At 30.0% G+C, this 21,188-nt stretch overlaps 1 protein-coding gene across 2 annotated transcripts in view; it reads left to right on the top strand.

Annotated features, from left to right (window-relative positions):
• LOC129905914 (probable G-protein coupled receptor CG31760) overlaps positions 1-21,188 on the top strand; it is a 135,714-nt gene that overhangs the window by 50,238 nt on the left and 64,288 nt on the right. For both annotated transcript variants that reach the window (XM_055981544.1, XM_055981545.1), the window contains exons 2-4: positions 6,567-6,762; positions 6,926-7,112; positions 11,633-11,834. In XM_055981544.1, coding sequence (XP_055837519.1) covers positions 6,592-6,762; positions 6,926-7,112; positions 11,633-11,834 — 560 coding nt within the window. In that variant the 5' untranslated portion in view covers positions 6,567-6,591. The remainder of the gene's footprint in view (positions 1-6,566; positions 6,763-6,925; positions 7,113-11,632; positions 11,835-21,188) is intronic.

Genomic DNA, 21,188 nt, shown 5'->3' on the forward strand with positions numbered 1-21,188 from the left:
ATAAAAATAATACAATTTTCTATTTGATTCGTATAGTTAAGAATAGAATTTATGCCAGTCATTGGATAGGAGACACAATAGGCTGGAAAATAAAATGAATTTCCGCATTGTTGTGAATTTTGTATTCTATAACTTGATTAAGGTAAATCAAATATTATCTTAAACATATTTTTATTTTGAGAGACATGAATTTGCAAGGAGAACCCCGTTAAGATACTGGATACATTTCTAAATGAAGTGCTTTTTCCACACATTGATGCTGATGAGCTGGCTGCTTTGCAAGTAAGGTAGTATATAGAAAAGCAGTTTCAGAAAGTAAACTTCATATACCTTACTGTAGTGTATATTGAGGAACTGAGTCATTCTTTTACATTCTCAATTTTTGATATCTTCTATATGCAGCTCATTTTCTAAGCCTAATTGAGACGAGCTAAATTTAAATTAAAATCAAAAATCCAGTTTTGTCGAAGATGAATTTGTACAGCAGAATCTTATATGATAACTAGCTGACCCGGCGGACTTCGTTCCGCCTTTCCAAGTATTTGTTTTCAAATTTTAGCCCTGTAATGTGTTAAACTTTTTCCGGTTGATATGTGGAGCACAAATAACTTGACTACAGCGCAACCTACAGGGTCCAATTATAACTCAATACCTGTCTCAGATGGACCTTATCGCACACACAAAATTTCACAAAAATCTATTCAGTCTTTCGACCCCAAATACGGAATTTGCATATACATAACTTGACAACAGCGCCACCTACCGGGTCCAATTATAACACAATACCTGTCTCGGATAGACCTTATCGCATACACAAAATTTCACAAAAATCTGTTCAGTCATTCGACCCCAGATACGGAGTTTGCATATAACTTGACAACAGCGCCACCTACCGGGTCCAATTATAACACAAAACCTGTCTCGGATGAACCTTATCACTCCCACCAAATTTCAGAAAAATCTATCAAGTCGTTTAGAAGGAGTAGGGTCACAAACAAACGCACAGGAGAACTATATATATAAGATTTGAAAAAAAAAGTCTGACTATAAGTCAATTTAATTTGCCGAAATTCTTCTCACTGAGCCTTCTTTCTTCTATGAGATTTGATTCACTATTTTTTTTCTCGCCTGTAAAATCTTCTTATTATTCGTCGGTGATCGAGAGTAAAGCGCAGTGCTGCAGTGCTGTGAAAAGTACCATGGTAGCAGTTTACTACTAAGTCTATTAAATTTGTTTCATGTGAAAGGGTTTTTTTGAGGTGTGGACAAAATAAGGGTCTTTTTTAAAAACTAAGTATGTAATAATAATGGTACTCTATTAAAATTCAGAAATTAAGTTAGCTTTAAAAGGGTGTTTTTCTTTATTGAAAAAAAAAAAAAAATAAATAAATAGATAAATTGATGGGCCACCCTAATCAAATTTTGAAAAAACGTTGCATTTGAGATAGAAAATAAGAATAAAGAGTTTTCAGTTTTCATAAAATAATATTGGGTTACCTAAAAAATTAAAAAAATAGAAATAAAAATAATATTTTTTCGACAGTTATTAACAGTACCTCCCATATAAACGTTTTTTTTTGACGTCTAACTTTCTTCTTGGAAAAATAAAAATTTATTATTGAAAACGGATCAATTACTTTTTTTGAGATTTTGTTTTTATGTGTTGATTAATATACCAAATAAAAAAATTTTAAATTGTAAGTTTGTGTATATTGTATAATGACTCGATTTTGAAAAACAAATTTTTTAAAAATTCATTGCTATGAAAGAAATTTTAAAGCATAGGGGAAAGTTGCGAACATTGAGAGCTTTCTTTTTAAATTGGTTCCTATATTTCAGAATGTTACCAAGCTATCTTTAAGTGATGCCATTTTAAGACGTTTTTTTTTTTAATGTAGCAGAAACAATTAGGTATGGTTACAGAATAAATGTAAACTAAAATGTAGAAAAAGTGCATTGAAATCATTTTCAATGCATGGATTTTTTTAAATCTTTGTCTCACTGTTTGCATTTTAACAACGTCTCACTCTTTGCTTTTCGTCATTTTTCTAATTCTCGAATTCTAAAAACTTTGATTAATGTTATACATAATGGAAAGAAAATGTTCTGTCCAACTACGTGATTGTTTTTGTGTAAAAGAGGAAATAAACGTTTGGAGTGGTACTGTGCTTGTTAATAGAAACTAGCCGACCCAGCCCTCGAAATTCGAGTGCCAATTTCTTTATTTTCTTTTTATTTGCAACAATTTTGAACACAACTATACCAAAATAGTTTCTTTATTTTGTATTGTATTTGTTGTTGTTTTCTTGCGATTAACTACACTTTTTGAAGACAAAATACACAGGAATATATAATATACCTACTTTTTGATATATTTTAAATCTGATTTAGATATTGTTGAACTACGTTTTAACTACGTAAAAAAAGTACCTACCGAAAAAGAAAATGCAAAGTGTAATCGCCTTAAGTGCATTGCATTTTGCGATTCAATTCAACCTGTTTCATTTTCCATTCGTTCAAATTCCATCATTCAATCATTCAACCTCCACCAACTTCACTCAAATTTGTCATTTACACCATTGTATATTTTTTTTTATGCTTGTAGAAGTTTAATTTCCAGAAGGGAGAGGGCGTTATTTATCGCACTTCCAGTTGCAATGATATTTGTGGTATTGGGAACTTCCAGTGAATGTCATTTCTGGGCTGGTGAATTTGTAAACAAACGCTATTTGTACTGAAAATAGCTTTTTTGTTGTAATTGACATGGGAAAAAATGTTTGTTTACCTCTTCACCAGTGGAGGTTGACTAATGAGAAAGAAGTTCTTCTAGTACTTTTCCACTTGGAAAAGCCCCATTCAGTTTTTCAGGAAAATTTAAGTGAATGCGTTCAGATATTTATTAAGGATAGGTTCACATTTATTAAAGGTGCGCTCAGGTGTTGATCTTCACAGTATACAGTAGTATAAAGGTAATCCGTGGTACTGGGTGGCGTGAAAATTTAAGCAAAACATCCCTTTGGAAGTAAGAATCGACATTTTTTAATCAAACAAATCAATTCTTAAGGCTTTACCACACCAACTACGTCGCACGACAACGTTTTTTTTTATGTGAAAGCCATAACTACAATGACCTAAAGAGTGAAAAAGTGGGAAATTTACAAAATTAGATTTTTGCATTTCTTTCTAGCGCTATTTGTTTTTGGAAAAAAACTACAAAAATTGTTTTTGCAACAAAAAACTAAGCTTTCTGCATCATTATTTTTAATTTTGTGGTCGGAAAAACTGTCACAAAATGAGTTTGAATATTTTCACATTTTGACTTTTTGCAAAAAGTGGTCGTCTTTAAAGCCTTAACTACAATGACCTAAAAAGTAAAAAAGTGGGGAATTTACATAAGTAAAAATTTTTATTTCTTTCTAGCAATATTTGTTTTTGGAAAAAACTACAAAAATTTTGTTTGAAACCAAAAAATAAGCTTGTTGCATCATTATTTTTAATTTTGTGGTCGTAAAAACTGTCACAAAATGAGTTTGAAATCCATCACTTTTTCACTTTTTGCAAAAAATGGCCGTTGTAGTTATACCTTTACATTGGCTAAAAAAGTGAAAAAGTACAAAAGTGAAAATTTTCAAACGAATTTTTGGATGGTTTTTCGGGCTAGAAAATTAAAACAAAAAATGCGGAAAGCATATTTTTTTTGTATAAAAACAATTTGTTAACTCTTTTTTACAAAAAAATTACGCTAGCGAGAAAAAATATTTTCAAACTCATTTTTTTGACAGTTTTCCTTACCTTAAAATCAAAAATAATGATGCAGAAAACTTATAGCGCTAGAAAGAAATAAAAAAAATTTAATTTTGTAAATTTAACTTTTTTTTTCACTTTTTAGGTTATTGTAGATAAGGAACAAAAAAGACGTTTTTGTTAGTTTTCCCTGAACCTCATAAGAAAAACGCTTTGTCATGCGGCGATAAAATATTAGTGCCTTTTATGCAAAAATGTAAACGTCTAAAAGTGAAAACTTGGTAAAATGGTGAAGGAACTGTCAAAGTCAGCTATTACATGAAGCCTCAAGAGGCTTGACTCTTTTTTCGAATTTTCTTTTGATACACAGCCACACAAAAAAAAACTAAAAGTTCTGACCTGCTGTTGCGACTAAGTTTTTCATATAGTTTTTGGGTCGCTGAAACCGAATCTGGAGTCCGTTTTGACCCCGTTTTCAAGATAACCTCAAAAAATGTCACGAAAACAAAAAAAAATTTTCTCTGATCTGGATGTGCGAATATTTTAATCATATAGTTTTTGGATCGCTGAATTCAGATTCGAAGTCAATTTTGCCCTATCACGTCAGGTTTCTGAGATATCCTCAAAAAAATGTCAAAACCAAAAAAACAAAATTTCTTATCTGGGGTTGCGACTAAATTACACGGTGCGACACTGAAAATACACCCGAGAAATAACATAGTGTAGGCTGTTCGTATGGTCGAATAATGCATAAAAATATTTTTGTTATATTTTTGGAACCCTCCATTTTTTTTTTATTTACAAAAAACCATTTTTACAGACCTTACGATGTAATCTATCAATATTTCAGTCATTTTTCTAACAACTCTCAATATGTTATATGTTTTTGGAAAGAGGATTTCCAGACCTTTTGAATGATGTATATAAGTCTATTGTTTAAACAAATTAACAAATAACAAATATAAATACTACGCTTATTTGTGTTTAAAAATGTATGTTTTTTAATTTTTTGACATTAAACGGGTAAAAAGCGATTTTTGAAAAAGTCTGAAAAAATGACTTTTTTTACCAAGCAAAATCTCTAAAATTATAACAATTAAAAATCTGAAAAATTTTCACATGATAGCTACACTTATTAAATTTGAGTCTGTAAAGTTTTAAATTTTTTGAACGAATGGTTTGGCTGGAATTTAAAATTGATCGAACAAGGTCCAAGAAACCCCATGTTATTCCCATAAGAAACTTCAACCGCTTGCCGGCACAGGTTAAAATTAAGTTAGAGACTTGAAACTTGGAAAATACTTTTTTTAGTTTATTTCCAACCATATAAGATCCTAGGAGCATAGAAATTCTTATTATTTTAAAATAATGAACACCCTATTGTGCACCTTGCAATTCACATCATGAAAAGCCACATTTTCTATTTACGAAAAAATAGCATAGATTCCGCAGTTTTGGTCAAATTCAATAAAAAAATACGCCAATTTGTGCCTAAATATATATTCTTTCAGAATATAACCTTACTTTATTTTTTTGTTTGTTTTATTTTGCAAAAAAAATTGGGTAAAGTTGAAAAAATTGGGGAAAAAATCACTTTTTCAAGATTTGTGGGATAAAAACCTACACTTAATTTGTTTAAACAATAGACTTATATACATCATTCAAAAGGTCTGGAAATCTTCTTTCCAAAAACATATAACATATTGAGAGTTGTTAGAAAAATGACTGAAATATTGATAGATTACATCGTAAGGTCTGTAAAAATGGTTTTTTGTAAATAAAAAAAAATGGAGGGTTCCAAAAATATAACAAAAATATTTTTATGCATTATTCGACCATACGAACAGCCTACACTATGTTATTTCTCGGGTGTATTTTTTTTTTTTTTATTTTGTAGCACAGTGTTATTTTTTCATTTTATGAAGCCGCCTGTGCGATAACACGAGATTTCCAACTCTGTCTGCGCCTCGTAGTTTTCTGTTATACGTTCTTCCTTTGTCTATATCTGTCTCTACATATCTTGTGTTAATGTCTTGTGATTTTTCATTCAATAGCTTTAGTGCCAGTGCTGTGCTGTTAAAGTTTTTAATAGAATTTTGCATTTGATTTAGAATTTTAAGTCACTTAATTCTTTAAAAATTATTATTTCTGTGAAATTAAAAAAAGCAATTCCATTTGTCATTCTAGGGAAACAAAAACAAAGTTAAAAAAAATCTTCATCGGTTTTGAGCCTTTTGCTGTCTATCACTTTCATTCAAATGCCATGGTTGTTAGTAATCATGATTTCGAGTTTCCTTAACTATTGAATAACTTCCCATAAAATCCTTACTGCGTAGATACCTACATTGGAAATCCAAACACACTCCAGGGGTGAAGTTCACTTTTAAAAAAAATATTCCCCCTATTCTCATTGTCGATGACTTATAGATGGCTTATAGCCTCTTATATTTTAATGCTTTTGATTTCTCGAAAGTCAATTCTAAAAAATATTAAGGTTGTTTGATGGAGTTACTACCTACTGCCTTTTTATTATTATTCTCCCCTGGGATAAAGGATCAAGAATCAAGATTGACACATTTACTTCTTCTAATGAAAAAAAAAGACTTTATTTTGGTATACCCAGGTAACAGTTACTGTTTTTCGGTTTACCACATAAATTGAAGTAATATAATTTTATTACCAGTACGTCAACTCGAATCTGATGTTTTATATAAATGTATGTGTATTTTTATGACTTCATTACGATTGTTTGTTTATATCAGTTTTTTTTTGTTCAATTGAAGAATAATAATTTTTGGTTTTTTTCTTTCTTTTTTTTCAAGGATCAATTACCAATGCAAATCAGCAATGAAATTGCTGATGACATGGCCATGGAGGTGCCGTCGCTCTACAGTTGGAAAATGCTTTCTCATATATTTAGCATGGATTTTCAAATTACTCGTCGTTACCATACGAGTTGAGAATGTTGGAGCTTTGAAGGATATCGTTCGTATTGCAGATGGTAGTTCAGTGGGCAGAGTAAGAACTTTTTTTTTTTGATTCTTTACTTTTGATTGTTTACTTTGTTTTCTTCTCCTCTCCTCAACTGAATTCAAAAACAACGGAATAAGTAATTTCTTTCGATTTTTTTTTCTTTGTTTGTTTTTCTTCTTTAAACACACATAAAAACAAATCTTTGAAGGATGCCATTGAACAATCTCTGGTAACAATACATGATATTTCAACAGAAAATCTAGGGACACTTTGCATTTCAACACTATTCCGACCGTTGCAAGTGCCCTTGAACTCAGAGCGATATGAGAGCTCACGACAGAAGGCGGATTTGGCAGCCTCTATTCTTCAGGAAGTGGGAATTATTCGTCATGGAGGTAAGTTAGAATAGGTGTCACCATTATCAAACAAAACACACACAGCACAGTGTTGTGTGTTGATTTGAAATTCATGTTTTTTGAAATCGAATTTTGAGTATCTTGTTATGTGTACGTAGAAATATTTGCAAAATCTTTTACCTCTTGCTTATTTTTGTTGTGATGTGTGTATTGAAAGTATGTTTTGTATGATTTTGTTGATTTCATATACGCAAATGATACATTTTACATGCGAGTAGATTTTTTGTAATAGAAATATGTTTTTTATATTTGAAAAACTGAAATTCTATGAGGTGAACCGAACCTATACAATTTTCTTATTGAATGAACAATTTATTGCAATTGGATAGGTTTTTGAATTGATTTTTGATGAATGTGAAAATTGGTGAGGATGAGTAAAAAGGTAAAAAGTAAATAAAGTATTATATTCCATCAAAATCGGAAGAAAACTGAGTTTTCTAATATTTTACATTTACATCGATGCCTTTTCAAGGATTTTCGTTCGTAAATTAATAAGGAAAGATTTTGTAAATATCAAATTATATAATTTCAACCATTTTTACTGGCTTACGAATATTTTACCAAATCAGCAGTTATTTTTTTTTATAATTTAAAAAACGTACATACATGTTATTTCTTCATCTTTTTACTGCCACTTTGAATAAATTCCAAGTGCACCTGTCGAAAGCGTTGGTCTCCTTTACTAAAATGTATACAAAGTTAAAATACTATTTCTTTTTAATATTACAATAAATATTGGTATTTAAGATTTAAATAGTGTTCTGTATCCATCAAAGACATAATATGTGGGTCAGTGTGGTGTATACTTAACATTTGTTTTAATTGAAAAATTTAAAAGTCCTTATTGGAAAATTATTTAATTCGACTAAATAATCGAATCGATTGTCGCCTCCTATATATATTTTCCATCAATGTTGTCACAAGAACATAACATTTTGGTATTTCTTGCCCTATCATTTTGAAAGAATTAACACGCTGTTCCTTAGATGTTTCTTAAAAAACTAAAAAAACTATAAAGCAAAACAAAATTGAAAAAGTTGTTTCCAAATAAAAAAATACGAAAAGAGTGCATCGAAATATTTTGGGTAAAAGGTTGTTTTTTTTTAAAGAAAGGAATAACTTTGTGCAACAATGAAAAAATACCAACAAAATATTAAGCTTTTTTCGGTACATTTTCTTGAGATCTATCTCATTTTCTTGAGATATTTCTCACTGAAAAGTACATTCTTTTTGCATATGAGCCAATACCGTTAAAGAAAGAATATACACATATACATACTTTCTACAAAAAAATTTTATTTCATACTTTATCTAATTATAAGCTACCTCTTTCCTTCAAAACATGCATTTTTTTTTACCAAATTTTAAAAAGTTTAAAAAGATGGTACTTTCAAAATCGGTTAAGTAACGAAAATTTATAACACTTTACAGGGAGGTTGGTCACATTGAATATAAAAAAAGAGTGTGTGTTCAGAAATGTACACGCGATTGAAGTAATACTTCTCATTCACAAAAATTTAATTAGTGGGTTCATACGATAACAGAACTGTTTTACAATTTTGAGCGCTAGATGGTGCTACTTGCTAATCCCTTTGACATTCCTTTTCCAAAAGTAAATTTTCATACCCAAACCCAACGCCGCAAGAGAAGTATAATTCCAAAAATTTTGTTTTTTTCTTCAAAAACTGTCCGAAAATTTTAAGGAAGAATATCGACTTATTGGCTTAATTAAGCTAGTGCATCTCCAAGGAATCTATTAATGCTTCATAAAAGAATGGTTTGGGTGACACAAATCCTTGCAGTTAATATTTTATAGTTCAGATCGTCTTGAAAATTGATTGCTATTAGCATTTTGTATGATTAAAATTTAATATGTGGACTTTTTCATAACAAGCTATAGGCCCAGGAACACACATGCGATCTTGGTCGCGCGATAATTCAGTAGCAAATTAGATGCTAACGATTTCAATGGCTATAAACACAATTTTCAAATTTTTAATCGTGGGAAGCATGTGTGTTCACATTCATTGAAATTCTTGTGATGCATTTTTGCGACTGAAAAATCGCGCGATCAAAATCGCATGCGTGTTCCTGGCCTTAGAAAAACAAAACTTTTGTAAGAATTTTGGAAAATAAAATGCATGACTGGGTCCCACGTATATTTGCTCTTGCATTGCAGTTCAAAACACTTTTATGTTAGTTTACTTGTCGATTTTAAGACCGAAAGAGCCGACATGAAGGCCAAATTTTTGTTAAATGAAAATAAAAAAAAATTGTTATTTGACTTTTTGAGAAAAACTAAAAATGCAGTTTTATTGTAATTGCTTTGAATATTGCGTTGCAAAGTTTAATCAAAATCGTAAGAAACTTTTTCGAGATATATTGTATAACTTGAATAATTTGTATGGGAGGTACACTTTATAAGTGAGATATAAAAAACAAAAAATGAGAGTGTGTGTACCTACACATGTATATGCGACTGAAGTTATACTTCTCACTTAGTACCTATATTAAATGAACTTCATTTGATATTTTTATTATTTTTGCCACTTGACAAATGCAACTTTCCACATGCAACTTGCCACATCGAACTTGCCACATGCAACTTGCCACATGCAACTATCCACATGCTACTTGTAACACGCAACTTGCCACATACAACTTGGCACATTTTGCATACTGAATACCACATGCCTCGTGCTACATGCCACATGCACATGCACTTGCACCATGATTCATGTCACATGGTACTTGCCACATGCCACATGCAACTTGCGACATGAAACATGCAACTTGCCACGTGTTGTGTTTTTTTTTACCGTACTGAGGCGTACTTCATTTTTGAATACTAAAGTACTACCAAACGACAGCCCTGCTAACAAATTGTCTCGGAGATGGCGATCGCGTCATAATCCCTTTGACATTCTTGTCAAAAAACAAACTTTCATACCCACCGTCTCATAAGAAGTATAAATTCAAAAAAAAAACAGCCTTCAGAATTCTATAAAAATCATCTGTACCAAATTTGTAGGAAATCCGTTCAAGCTTTAAGGTTGTGGAAATGCGTACAGATGGACGCACAGACCTACGGACGGAATTGCGAGACCCATTTTTTCGGAATTCTCTATCATTGTAATGTTGGTTTTGATTAAAACCTCAATTTTTTTTTCGACACGAAACCAATACTTGCCCTATAGAGCAAATAAAAATGTTTGGATGGAAATGTCTCAGGAATCAAATCTCTAAGAAATTTGTGGATTGAAGTAATGAATAGAGCTTAAAGAGACCTTTTATTTTGATGTCTCTCTTGATTCAGAAAAAAAAAAATATTTTTTACTTACATATTTTCACAATAATTGAATTTCTCATATGACATAAGTTATAAACATGCTACATACCACTCTACAACACAAGAGAGAAGTTGGCCTATTCAATGCTCGATTTTATTCAGAAAACAAAACTACTTAATCTTATCAAAATGTCACTAGTCTTGGCCATAGAAATTCAAATTTGTATCAAGCTTTTCAATTCAACTAAAAGCAATCCATCAAACCATTTTCTTTTAACAAAGGTTGTTGACAGGCATTAATGATCGACCTCAGAAAAAGAAAAAATGGTCAATACAAATAAGGGGAAAACTAGGAACAAAAAATAAAATAAATTGAATGATGCATGTTTCTGCTCCCATACAATACAATTTATTGAAAATGTTGAAAATATGCATATTCTGCGTTTGACGAAAAAGCCAAATTAAAATAAAACTTGCTTTTAGACTTCACTGTCATTAAATTGAAAAAGACCAACTCAATTAAAGTTCATTAAAAAAAAATCCCAGTTAAGAAAGACATTTCAAAGAGAAAAAATTACAGCACCAATTTTGTTTTTATCTTAAACTTATTTTTTTTGGAGAATTAAAAAAATTCCCTTTCAACTACCAACTTTAAGCTACCTTACATACATTCCCAAGTCAAAAATTATATAAAAAATAAAATCCCCTTACTCATGGTTGACAGGGAATTATCTCCTGTGTATAGCCTTTGATACGGCAAAGATATAACAAATGAAGCTTACAACTTCTCCCTCTGGGTGCCTAATGGGGTGAAAGAAGACAGATTTTAAGATATTGGTTGAGGAAAGAAGAAAGCAATGCCTGTCAAACGAAAAATAAGGATTTCCCTTACTGCGACCTTGAGTGACGAGTGATTCTCTGTGTGACATGCTGCTCCTTTTTTATTTGTGTCTTCCACATTAATCCCCTATTTTTTCGACACTTTATTTGCTAGTTGTTACTTTTTTTTTTCAAGCCCAGATGTTGACAAAGCGTTACTTTGCTAGACTCTATTTTATTTCTTTTGAATTTACTTTATATAATAATGAAGTTACCTTTGGATCTATTTGATTGGAAATTTCAAAGAAAAAACACTGATTTTTTAATTTAATTTTTTTTGTGTCAAATGAAAATATTATTTTTTTTAAATATTATTTTTTTTTCAACTTAGGCCTGTCAGATGCCTTATCCAAAGGCTTACTCACTGACGAATACATAACTGGTGCAAGAATTATCGCCTTAAATATGACCAATGGAGCTGTGCAGTCGTATGTCTGGTGGACGAAGAATGTAGACAATAATGCTGGAGAATATACACGTTATCAAGAAGATGGACTGCAAATTGGAAAGAAGCCAGTTTCAAGCTATCCATGGTAAGTTTTCTCACAGAAAAAACAAATCATTTATCTTTTAAGGAATTTTTGAATTTTCTTTATCTATAATATGGGCGAATTATGTTGGTTACATTGTTGAGTTGGCAATTTTTTAAAGGAGTTGTGGCTTGTTTGGCGATTTAATATATTTGCTTTATACAGGGTGTCCCACAGTCACCGCCCCAAATGAAAACCATAGATTCCTGAGGTCATTTTAAGTCGAAAAACTTAAGAGGCAATTTTCTCGTTTTCGTCCCGTTTTCGAGTTACCACGGTTTTTATGATTTTTGCTCTCTTGTCCTTTAACTGAACTTATCTTTGCCAAACTACGTTTAATTTGAAAGATTTTTTTTACAACCAATCAAGAATTTATTACAGTTTAAGTTTGTCTCAAAACTTTTTTTTCTGTGGATAACCGTTTCTCCGCCATTTTGCATCAAACACAATTTTTTTCGTTTTTTAAGTTGTTGTTTACACTTTCATATCAATTAAGTAAAAAAAACACGTTAATAAGTATTAATTTTTTGTTCTTTTTATTAAAGCCCAGTTTATTTCCATAAAAAAAATAAGTTTTATTTCATAAAAAAGACTACTGAAAGTAATAAAAAAAAAAAAATTATTTTTAAATAAAAAAATAATTTAAATGAATTAAAACTTTTTCTGAGCTTTGTCTATTTGTTCTTTTCTTAACCACAATAGCTCAGAAAAAGTTTTTAATTCATTTAAATTAATTTTTTATTTAAAAATTATTTTTTTTTTATTCACTCAGTTTGTTTATTTTTTTTTAATTACTTTCAGTAGCCTTTTTTATGAAATGAAACTTATTTTTTTTATGGAAATAAACTGGGCTTTAATAAAAAGCACAAAAATTTAATACTTATTAACGTGTTTTTTTTACTTAATTGATATGAAAGTGTAAACAACAACTTAAAAAACGAAGAAAATTGTGTTTGATGCAAAATGGCGGAGAAACGGTTATCCGCAGAAAAAAAATTTTTGAGACAAACTTAAACTGTAATGAATTCTTGATTGGTTGTAAAAAAAATCTTTCAAATCAAACGTAGTTTGGCAAAGATAAGGCCAGTTAAAGGACAAGAGAGCAAAACTCATAAAAACCGTGGTAACTCGAAAACGGGACGAAAACGAGAAAATTGCCTCTCTTAAGTTTTTCGACTTAAAATGACCTCAGGAATCTATGGTTTTCATTTGGGGCGGTGACTGTGGGACACCCTGTATAGCAAAGATGAAAGAAATTCTCGTGGGGTTAAGAAACCGTTTTCTTTAGCATTCTTTGTCTTCAAAAATTTAATGATTTTAGGAAAAAGAGTTCAAGTATTTTTGTCAAGTCACCAGAGTATTTATTTGACATAAGAAAAAATTTGTTGAACTTAATTGTCTTAGGCCCAATTTATTCACTCTCCATTATTTTTAAAGGCTCCATTAAAAATTATAAAACTGTCAAATCGCATACAAATTTTAAAATTTCCCTTTTTTAATGGCGACTTTAAATTTAATGGAGTGTGAATAAATTGGACCTTAGGGCCAATTTTTCAACAGTCAGTTAAACAGTCAGTTAGTACTTATTCTCCAAATAGAGAGAAAATCAATTTTTCAACAGTCAGGTATAGATTATTCCTAGAATAAAACATTTAATAAAGGAATAAAACTATCTGCTTCTTTGAGAGACGAATAAAATTTATTCTTAGGAATAATCTCAACAAAAATATTGTATCAATTGTCAAAGCTGTTTTGAAGAAAATATTAATAAAATCGATTTTTTGAGATTATATATGTATTATAAAGATGCTTTTTTTCACAAATTTAAAGGCCGCAATGCGTTTCAAAAATTCAAGTGAGCACAAGAAAACAAAAACTATTATGAATAAAAGTGACGTTTAATTTTGAATATTTTTGAATTTGACATTTTTTTTTGTTGTTGTGTAGAATAGAGTTTTCTTGATCGAAAAATTCAATCTCCATTAAAAATGGGAATTTTAAATTTAAAAACAAAATTCGTTTAATTCAGTCTCTTTTAACGATTTTTTTTGAAGTTTCACATCATTAATTAATTGAGCATTAAATTTACAGTGGGTCACAGCTTAATTGATCCACCGAATCAAAAAACATTAAAATCCCTGTAAAGCCAAACTCGAGAAAGATACCGTCGATATTAAAATAACATGTTACAACTTAATGTGTCTGCTATAATTATGGCACTTTACAAGTACATCCGATGCATTTAACCAAAGATACTACACTTTTTCTGAATTTACAGCAAAATTCAATGTTACAGCTTAATCGATCCACTTTAAAAAAAAGGTAAAACAACTTCAAAATTAACATTTATTAGTCAACAAATTAACAAATTAATATCTGGTATGATAACCCTTGTTGTCTATCACAGCTTTTAACCTCTTTGGCATTGATTCCACTAATTTTTGGGTGGTTTCTGGGGTAATTTTATTCCACTCCTCCAGAATAACTTTTTTTAGATCATTTTTGTTGGATATTTGGTGCTTTCTTATGTTCCTGTCTAACAATGCCCACAGATTCTCAATCACGTTCATGTCTGGTGATTGTGCTGGCGGTTGCATCAAATGGGGGCAGTTCCATATAAGCCAAGACTGCACAATACCTGCTTTGTGCTTCGGATCGTTATCTTGGTAGTAACGAAAATTGGTGCGTACGCCCAACTTGTCCGCGCTTTGGATCAGATTCTTTTTCAAAATGGTCAAGTACATATTTTTATCCATAATTCCATCAATAAATTCCAAATTACCAACACCGGCAGCGGACATACAGGCCCAAACCATTACGCTGCCGCCTCCGTGCTTCACTGTAGGCTTGATGTTTTCTTTCTTGAGCTCTGTATTAGGTTTTCGCCACACGTAAGACATTCCATCTGAGCCAAAAATATTGAATTTGGACTCGTCGGAGAAAATTACGGTATTCCAAAAGTTAGAGTCCTTAGAAACATGCTCCTTGGCGAAGCTAAGACGACTCTTTTGATTTTTCTTATTGATGAAAGGTTTTTTTCGAGCTACTCGACCATGAAAGTCCTGGTTCTGAAGCACGCGGCGTATTGTTTGGGCACTGCAAGACTTACCCATTTCCTCAGCCACCTGAGAAGCTATCTTTGGAGCCGATAACATTGGGTTTTGCTGCACTTTTCGAATAATAGTGCGTTCATCTGCTGGAGTGAATATTTTATTCGGCGCACTTCTCCCTTTGTCTTCAAGGCGGTTCTCATGCACAAATCTATTTATGATATGCTGCACTGTTGCAGGACTCATGTTGACAGCTTCAGCAATTTTCCGCCTTGAAAGCCCTTTTTGAAAATGGCTTATGACGAGTTTTCGCTGCTCAAATGTTGTTCGCGGACCCATTTTAAATTATTAATGTTGCAAGGGAATTATTTTCTAAAACTAACAAAAAAACTTATCCCGAAAATAAAAAGGATAATAATTTCAAAAGTGCCTACCTTAAAAAGTTTTACCTTCTACCGTTAGCGCTTATGAAAGTAGCTGGATCAAATAAGCTGTAATATTAATTTTTTCTGTTTTTCAGCTAAAAATACTCTAATTTTGTTTGTGTTCCCTTGGTAACATTGAAAATTAGCATACGTTTTCCAGATACTATAACTTATGATATGTAGTTTAGACTGAGTGGAAATCTCATTTTGGTTCGAAGATATTTAGCTTTAAATTTTCAAAATTGAACTGGATCATTTAAGCTGTTACCCACTGTAAAAGCCCTTTTAGTCAAAAAGCCAAATTCGACCTTTTAAGAGGGATTTTTAGAGCAAATTGAGGTTTTAAACAGGATTTCTATTTATTCACTCTCCATTAGAGTCAAATGTCATTTCTTTATTGTTTAATTTCATTAATTTATTTGAAAAACGTCAAATGAGCTAAAGAATTATTAACCCTTTCTGACCCAGCGTTACTCTCATGTAACATATTTTTAAAAATTCGTAAAAAATATTAAATTAAACAATTTTTTAGGTTTCGATGGCTTAATTGAAAGATAATAATGCCTAGTTATTGGATTATTACAAAAAGTTAGTCAAAAATCATACCTTTATTTTTTTTTTTTATCGAAAAAGGGACTGAAATTCACATTTTTTATTTTTTTTTGCAAACAAAATTTTTTTTATATATGGTCATAATTTTGAAAAAAAGATTAAAACAATGTTAACGCAGAAAGTGTTTTGTTTTTTTTGCTTAGAAGAAGTAGCATACATTATAGTTTCATAAAAAGTTATTTTCTCACTTGTCCGAATTGTTTTGGTGGTCATAGGCAGTGCATGTTACTTACATGAAACATGAGAATAACACATTATTTTTGCTATTTATTAATTTGGATAAAAACTTTTTGCTATTCATATTTCTTAGTTGTGATATTTGTGACACGATAATACCGAAAAAACATTTTTTAATATTGATTTTCATAGCTTGGGTTCGAAAGGGTTAAAAAATATAAAACAACAAAACAATTATGAATAAAGTCCAGACGCTAATTTTTTTGTAGGTAGGTACATACATTATGTAAATGTATTTATTCCATAAATAAGTTATGCATATATAAAATGACTGCAACTCATCAGAAATTCTTTCATTGATATTTAAAGGGGAGAGACAACACTTCATTTTAGATTTTTAATAGAAGAAAATTCAAAGAAAATGCATTTCTTAGCTCAGAAAGGCACATATAGAACTAGATCTCCTAGATTTATCTTCTCCACTTAAAAAAAAAAACACTACTTGTAAAACCAATCAGGGTTGAGGTGCTGCATCATCTCAGAACATTTCAGAACACTTTTGTATATCGCGACTCTTGTGTGTGGGATTTCGTCTTGCGTTTTCAGCTCCAAAAAAATTACGCGCCTTAGTTTTTATGTTTTTTCATATTGTTTATAATTAAAATCTTCAAATTCAATTTGACAAAATCGTTGCTTTGACAGTTTGAATTGAAAAAAAAAATAAAAATTCCCTATGATATTTTTAACAGAGTTTTAAATTTAACGTTTCCATTAAAACTAAAGGCTTTAACTAAAGAAGAGTGAATTAAATGAATTTTTAATGATGTTTACTTAAAGGCGTCAATTTAAAATAGCTTTTAACTAAAACGATAAAATAACGAAGAAAAAAATAACAAAAATAATAAAAATTATTTAAATTATTTCTATTTTAAGTGGAGCGATTGAATATAATTCAATTTTAAAGTTCAAGTGACCTCAACTCCAAATTTATAAAGCGTTTCGCCCAGGTACGACAGTGGGCTCATCAGTTAGATCTGTCGTACCCTTACTAAGACGCCTTATTTAAACAAATTCCCTTTGAATATTAGAATTCACAGTATATTCATGCTGTGAGTTTTATATAGAGTCGGTAAACATCGACCAAAATAAGGCGTCTTAGTAAGGGTACGACAGATCTAACTGATGAGCCCACTGTCGTACCTGGGCGAAACGCTTTATAAATTTGGAGTTGAGGTCACTTGAACTTTAAAATTGAATTAAAACGATAAATTTCAAAATTTAATGGAAGCTCAATAAATTGGCCCTTAGTAAATAATTTTTTTAATAATGAAGAAAATGTATTTTACTAAAAATTCTTAAACATTCATTTTAATAAATGCACAATTAAGCATCTAACCAAACGGAGGTGATTTAAAATTAATGCAATAGATTCTAAAAAAATATACTAGACTTTGGCTTTTAATTATTTCCGAACAAACTAGTATCAATAGTTTAAAATGTTAGTACACTTAGGCCCATTTGCTGAAACTAGTCTTAAATATTTATGTGAAACATAAACCCTTAAATTCTACATAGTGGTTTGCACGAACTTAAAATTGTGTCATAAATTGCTCTAAGTTTGACATAACTTAGGGGGAAGAAATAGTAGAACTTAAGGATTTTATGTTTTACTTAAAGTATTTTATTGATTAAAACAGAATGAACGCGGCTTGAAAAATGTATGCATGTGGTAAAAAAGGAAATAAATTTTCAATTTAATATAAATTTACTCACATTCATTAGCATTAACCATTTACCGATGGTAAAATTTACAACACACATTTTTGAAACACTGTTCACTTTTTGCTTCTATATTGGTCATATTAACTTTTGACAAACAAAAATTTTTACAAAACAAATTCTGTCAAATAAATATTTTTTTTTATTAATTTAAATACACTTTTATTGCAACTTTCACTATTTTACACTTTTTTCTGCAATTAAAATTGCCAAAACAATAAATTTGTTGAATTATTCCCGGTAAATTGCTCAAAAACAATTCAAATAAACTGACTTTTGTGTCGTTTGACATTTTAATTTGAAGTTCTCAGCGATTTCTCGCATGAAAGTAAATCGTTGCTAGGATGAACATAAATATTTTTTAGAAACTTAGAATAAACTAAGTAAAACCTTAGAGCTATGTTCGACCTATCTAAGATTAGAATTTATGACTAGTATGAGCAAATGGGCCTTAAGGCCAATTTTTCAATACTCAGATAAACCTCAGTAAGAGCTTATTCCTAGGAATAAAAGTTTTTTTTATATTGACATTTGGCAGTTTTTATTCTTCTGATAGTACTGACGATTGAAAAATCAGGGCTTAATAATATACATGAATGCAGCAAGAAATTTTAATGAATTTTAGCGTCTGTTCTATGACGAGATAATTCATTGACTTAAAATTAGATCATCTTTAAATTATTGAATTGTTATAATAATAAAGAGAAGAATATGAATATCAGCTTCCTGAATGTGTAAGAATAAAAGTTCCCATTTAATATCGATTTGGGTGTGTTGTGTTGGCACCTAGTCAAAGTTGTTATTTGTACGTTGTCCACGTGCACTATGGCGTATACGTGCTCTAATTTTTGTTTATTCCATAATTTGGACGTTATAGAACTTAATTAAAAATAAAAATGTAGGAAATTTAAAACGACGAATAATGTAACTTTTGTATTTTCATAGGCTTAGTGCACGAAAGATAGAAAATCTTTTATCTAGGGTCAGAAAAATTATAACATAAAGCTATCAGTTCACCCTCTATAGCAGGTTCAAAGTCCTTCGGACTCCTCCTATTTTTTTATTGTTATTATTTTTTTATTGCATTTAAAGTGCAAGAGTATAGGAGTAGGTGATGGTTGGAAAAGATAAAAAAATGTATGTTGATGCAACCTGGTATTTTTCAGTACTAAATCGAACGAGACCACAGATTTGTAGAATAGTTATAAGCTCATTACAAACGTAAAGACTAATAAAATAATTTTTTTGTGAAAATCAAGAGATCATTTGCATTTAAAAATAATTTTTTTCTTTGACGTGTTTCTTAATATTTATAAAATTATGAAAAATTTTAGTATCTTTAACTAGAAAAAATCAAATGCAATTTTAAGGATAATTTAATCATTTTTATTTTTGAATATTTACCAATCAAAATTTTTCACGGAATATCCAAAAAAGATGATAGTATTTTTTTAAATATAGATTTTTTCGTGAAAATTGTTATGCCACTTAAATGTTATTTGATTATTTTGGTAAAATGAACTTCGGATTAGGTTTCAGCGACCAAAGAAACATACTATTAACATAGTCTCATCACCAGGTCAGAGCTTTTTTGTTTGCTTGCCCAAAAAATACCCTGTGAAAGCCAAAAAATAAAATAAAATGTACGACTGGAGTCGCACGTACTTGCTCTTATTGTAAAAGTAACTCTAATGTTAAAGCTTTTTGCTGAGCAAAATTAGGGAAAATTTATAATTTGATATGTTAATGGAATTTCATAAATACCTAGTGAAAAAAAATACAATCTGTTTTATAACAAGTTAAACACCGTTTTAAATGATCTTTTTCACAAAACCAATTTGCCATTTGAAAATGAATTTTAAGAAAAAAAATTGAAAATCGTTAGATCCGTTTTTTATAAAAATAATTTTTTATATATTTAAATTTTTTAACATTTTGCAAATTTTTTTTTTATTTAAATCATTTAATTATTTTGTTTTAAATAAAATCATTTAAGTAATGGTTTAAATTTTGCTATAAAAAAAAAATATTATAAAGGAAACTAAACAAATAAATCTCTAAAACATTTAAAAAAATTGATTAAAACAACATTTTTTTAAAATATTTTTAAAACATCCAAAAATGTGTTTTTTTGAAAAAAAAAATTCATATAATGTTTGTTTAAAAGTTTCTGTGTAAAAATTTTGGTCGAAATCTGCTTCGTCGTTTACCAAAAATTCATAAATCAAAAATTGTTCTTTTTTGTAACGGTACAAAAAATATTTTTTTATTTCCAAAGGAAGCTTTTGTTTATTTTTGTGTGTTACACACAAAAATTTTAATCAAAATCGTTAGAGCCGTTTTTGAGATAAATTAACTTTGCTATTTCCATTATATGACAGGTACCGTTAGTTTTGGTTCTAAAACAAAAAATTTCAATTTCTCCTCTAGGGCATCAACCAAAACTGTTAACTGCTAAGTTTGAACAAAATCGCTCCAGTACTTTTGGCTGTAAGTCGAGGTACATACTACATACAGTACAGACAGACAGACAGATAGAATTGCCGGACCCACTTTTTTGGCATTCTCCATTATCGTAATGCCTTAAATGTTTAGTTTTCCAGCTAATCATTATTGTTTAAATATTGCTCAGTTTTTTGTTAACTGTCTTGTGTCTGATAGTAGGTACTTGTTAGGGATTTAGACTTCGTTATGGTTGTCAGCTCGCCTTAATTTTGTTTTATTTGGATTTATCAATAAATCATTTTAAAAATTCAAAAGTTTGTACATGCATGCGCATGATTAAAACCAACATTTCCTATAAGTTTGAGATTTTGTGCAGACTTTTAAAAATTTCAAAAAAATAAAAGACTACCTACTCAAAAATGTCCCTAAAAACTAATTATTTTCAAAAATTTTTATTTCAAAATTCAGGGCCTATGAAAAAAATCCGTATCAGACCCCTAATTTTTTTTTTTTGATATCTTTCTAATGGTGTAACTCAAATTTCTGTGCAAAATTTTGCGTACCTGTTATTATTCTTTTGTCGAAGTTCTATGACTGCAAAAAAACCTTCACAACTTGGTTCTGAAATTTTTTGTGAATTTTTTCAATACCTTTTTTAACTATTGAATAAATTTGTCTATCATTTAAAAAAAAAGTCAACTCTTTACGACTTACCGCTTAGAAAATAGCCTCTTTTTTCAATGTCGTGTTACCCCTATTTACCCTATAAAATCTTAAATTTTTTTGCCTTAAACCTTCTCCACGAGATTTGTTTAAACTTCTTAGGTTTTAGCACTCATTTCGAGGTTGAATTCTTATTTATAACAATT

The sequence above is a fragment of the Episyrphus balteatus genome, chromosome 1, assembly GCF_945859705.1.
Source record: "Episyrphus balteatus chromosome 1, idEpiBalt1.1, whole genome shotgun sequence".
In the NCBI taxonomy this organism is placed as follows: Eukaryota; Metazoa; Arthropoda; class Insecta; order Diptera; family Syrphidae; genus Episyrphus; species Episyrphus balteatus.